General features: G+C 48.3%; 1 protein-coding gene across 1 annotated transcript in view; it reads left to right on the top strand.

Moving 5' to 3' along the window:
• Nucleotides 1-2,555, top strand: part of LOC108228717 (BCL-6 corepressor) — a 36,132-nt gene extending 33,577 nt beyond the window's left edge. Inside the window, exon 13 of the mRNA XM_037974374.1 lies at nucleotides 1,269-2,555. Within this exon, the coding sequence (XP_037830302.1) occupies nucleotides 1,269-2,370 (1,102 nt within the window). The 3' untranslated portion in view covers nucleotides 2,371-2,555. The remainder of the gene's footprint in view (nucleotides 1-1,268) is intronic.
• Nucleotides 2,556-3,466: the final 911 nt, after the last annotated feature.

Genomic DNA, 3,466 nt, shown 5'->3' with positions numbered 1-3,466 from the left:
CTGAGGAGAGGGAGGTCTGAGGAGAAGGAGGTCTGAGGACAGGGAGGTCTGAGGAGGTCTGAGGAGAGGGAGGTCTGGGTTTCTCTCCTGGACCTGGACCTGGTAGCTCCATGACCCGACCACAGATAAGAGTAAAACTTTGTAAAACTGACTTTTAGCTAATTTTATTTTTGCTAATGTTCATTAGCTGTGGCGGCCATCTTGAATCTTCACAGGTTAGTCAGTTGTGCATCCAGTGGGTCATGAGATATTTTGCTAACAGGCAGCCAAGCAAACACAGATGAAACCTGTCGGCAGCAGCTGATGTAAAATAAAAGGTTGATTCTGAGCTAAAGAGTCCATTAAATGTTAGAAGAGAAAGGAAATGTTTCTTTTATGAACATTTTATAACCAGATTAGTTTTATTGTCCTGATTCATAAACGTTTAAAACAAAATGATTTTACTGTTTTTAAGTTTATATTTATTTCCTGAGGCTAAAAGCAGGATTCAGTTTCCTTTGTTGCATGTGAAAGTGACAGGAGGAGAACCGAAGGCGACGGCTCGTCTTCTCTACATTCTGCTGTTGAAACTGCAAACATCCGTCGAGGTCTTATTGATTAATAATGTGTGTGTATGTGTGTGAAGGGCAGATGAACACACACACACACACAGCGCGCAGCAGACGAGGCCACATGTTGCGTCGGCTGCTGTCTGAATGTTAAGCAGCTCGCTCCGTGGCCTTGTATCCAGGAAGAGCCGTTAATACGACATCAGACGCCACGGAGGGAAAAGGAGAGGCGGAGAGCAGCGACAGGGGAGGAAGACGGAGTGGAAGCCAATTAGCTGCGTCGCCACGGCGATGCAATCCTCGTTAACGACCTCTCCGTCTGTCCTCGCTCTCCTCCCTGAGCTGCAGCCTAATTGGTGTCTGAGTGTGAAAAGACGTGCGAGAACAACAAGCAGGAATATATTTATATAAAGAGAGTGAATAAAATAAAAAGTGTGGGGGTGTGGTCTTTGTTCAGAGCAGATCTGCTCCTGATCCATCCAGTCTGACCCGAGTCCGACTTTCAATGTTCGTTTTAAAGTCCCGTTCGTCTTCACTCTGTTAACCACATAAAGATTTACAACTACGTGTCTACGCCGATGACACCGCTCTTTAACGGGATTCGTCAGAGTCAGACTTGAAATGTTCAGTGAAAAGGTCCGATTTAAAGCTGTCTCATGGAAACCCAGAACCAGGATTTCAGGGTTCACTTTGTGTATTTTCTCTCTTTTCCTCCTCCAGTCCCAGAAACTGGCTCCTCCTCGCCGACGTCCTCGCTCGGCTTCGGATGACCTCTCGCTCCTTCCGCCGCCTCTTCCCGCAGCTGAACATTCAGTCCGTCCCTGAGGACGAGTTCTACCGGCAGGCGTCGCTGTCGCAGCTGCTGACGGGTCCGGATGAGCAGGAGCTGGCCTCCTTCAGACCTGATGTGAAGGACCCCCTGGAGCTGGTGGAGGCCACGGCGGAGCTGGCCGGCATGCTCGGCTCCTCACTGGAGTTCGTGGACAGTCGCTGGGACTCGCTGGAAGCCTCTCCGCCCCCGACACCCCCACCTTCACCGAGCCCACCTCAGTGTATCGTACCACCTTTACCTCGGCAGCAGCAGGAAGCAGAACCTGGTCCTACAGAGTCCACCTCCGGGCTGAAGCTTTCAGCTGCTGCAGCTACATTAGATGTTAGCAGATGGGAACAGAGAGAAGAAGGTCAAACTGTTGGGATTCTGTCGTTGACAAAGACAAGCGTCTCTGTGACTGCGAGCATCTGGGAACCACAAGGACACCGGATCCAGAATCCTGGGGTCCATGGGACCTCTGACTCAGACTGTAAGAACTGGGAACAACACCAAGGAAACACCAAATCTAACTCAGGGGACGGTGGAAACGTGTGGGAGCCACAGTGGCTACCATGTAAAAGCTCCGGGAATTCTGACACCAAACCGGCTCTACTTCAGAACAGGAACACTGGGAATTCTAATCCAGCACTTCTGAAAGGAGAGGCGAACGCTAACATCTGGAAACATCAAGGAAGGGTGTTGGACTCTCCAAATACACCGAGTCCGAGTCCTGAGACCTCCGGCCCCGTGAAGCCAGACATCTGGGACCATCAGGGAACCAAGAGAACTGCTGGGACCAGCGCAGCGTCCAACAGAGACACTAACCCCCGCGAAGACTCCAACCAAACATGCAAGGCCATAAAGATGGACGCTGCCTGGCAGAGGAACCTGACCAACGTCAGGGTCCACATCAGAGACCTGGGCCTCAGAGTGGCCAGCATTCAGAAGGATCTGAAGAAGGAGTCGGTGAAGATGGTGGGAAAGAGTCCCAAAAGTAAAAGCAGGTCCTGAGCCGATCCAAGGCCGTCAGGAACACTTCAGTTTGTAAAGTGACTGTAACTGCATCGTGTGTGTTGTGTTAAACTGTAAATAACCTTTTTTATTTATGAGCACTCTGGTCTCTGTACGTTCTGTGATGGTGAGAGTCGGTTCTGTCCGGACATCTATCTCTGTTCAATAAACACGACAAGGAGGAACTCCTGACGTTTGTTGGAGCTCATTTGGTTCAAAGGTTTGTCTTGACCTGAGTCCAGAGAGCAGCTCCAGGTTTGATTGGCTGACGGCTTCTGACCCGATGGAAGCACATTCAGTCTGTTACAGAGAACACGATGAAGGGTGGAAATACAAAAGCATTAAAGCGGCCATTTTACTTCCAGTACTTTAGTCATCAAACTCCTCTTGTTCTACAACTACTACTACTACAGTTTTACCCAACCTTGAGTTCATTCAGATGTTCTGGTTTCTGATATATTTAAATATTTATCTTTAAGGTTTGGTCTCACTGAAGAATGTGGATCTGATTTCCTGCTCCTTAAAAACAAACTTCAGCACATTTCTGACAACAAACACAAGACATCTGGTTCATCTCCATATGAGTCGGCTGTTTCGTTTCTTTCCTCTCAGAGGTCAGAGGTCACACACCCAAACAGGAAGTGAAGGCTCTTTTTAACTCTCAACATCTCCCTCAACCTGAACCTGTGGGTCCATCAGAACCTTCTGCTGCTCATGGGTCAAGAAGTTCTGAAAAGAAAGCTGATGGTCGTTTCAGGATTGGAACCCTCAACTTTTCTTGTTTGCCTTCAACTCCTCATCAGACAGCCGAGTTTTTAAAACGTGATGATTAATAAAATAAAAGTTTCCTCATCGACATTCAGCACCGACAGAGAGGTGAGACCTGATTCTTCAAAGATTTCAAAATAAGAGTCCTGGAAATATCAGAATGATCTAAACCTCCTAAAACCAGCTTCACATGAGAGTGTGTGTGTCTTTGTCTCTGTGTGTGTGTGTTAGAGAGTCGGTGTGTGTGTGTGTGGCTCTGTCTGTGAGTCTCTGTGTGTCTGTGTGTGTGTGTGGCTCTGTCTGTGAGTCTCTGTGTGTGTGTGTGTGT

This window comes from Kryptolebias marmoratus, unplaced genomic scaffold (genome assembly GCF_001649575.2).
Source record: "Kryptolebias marmoratus isolate JLee-2015 unplaced genomic scaffold, ASM164957v2 Scaffold28, whole genome shotgun sequence".
NCBI classification, from domain to species: domain Eukaryota; kingdom Metazoa; phylum Chordata; class Actinopteri; order Cyprinodontiformes; family Rivulidae; genus Kryptolebias; species Kryptolebias marmoratus.
The sequence above is the reverse complement of the archived record's forward strand: the minus strand, read 5'-3'. Positions and strand labels throughout refer to the sequence as shown.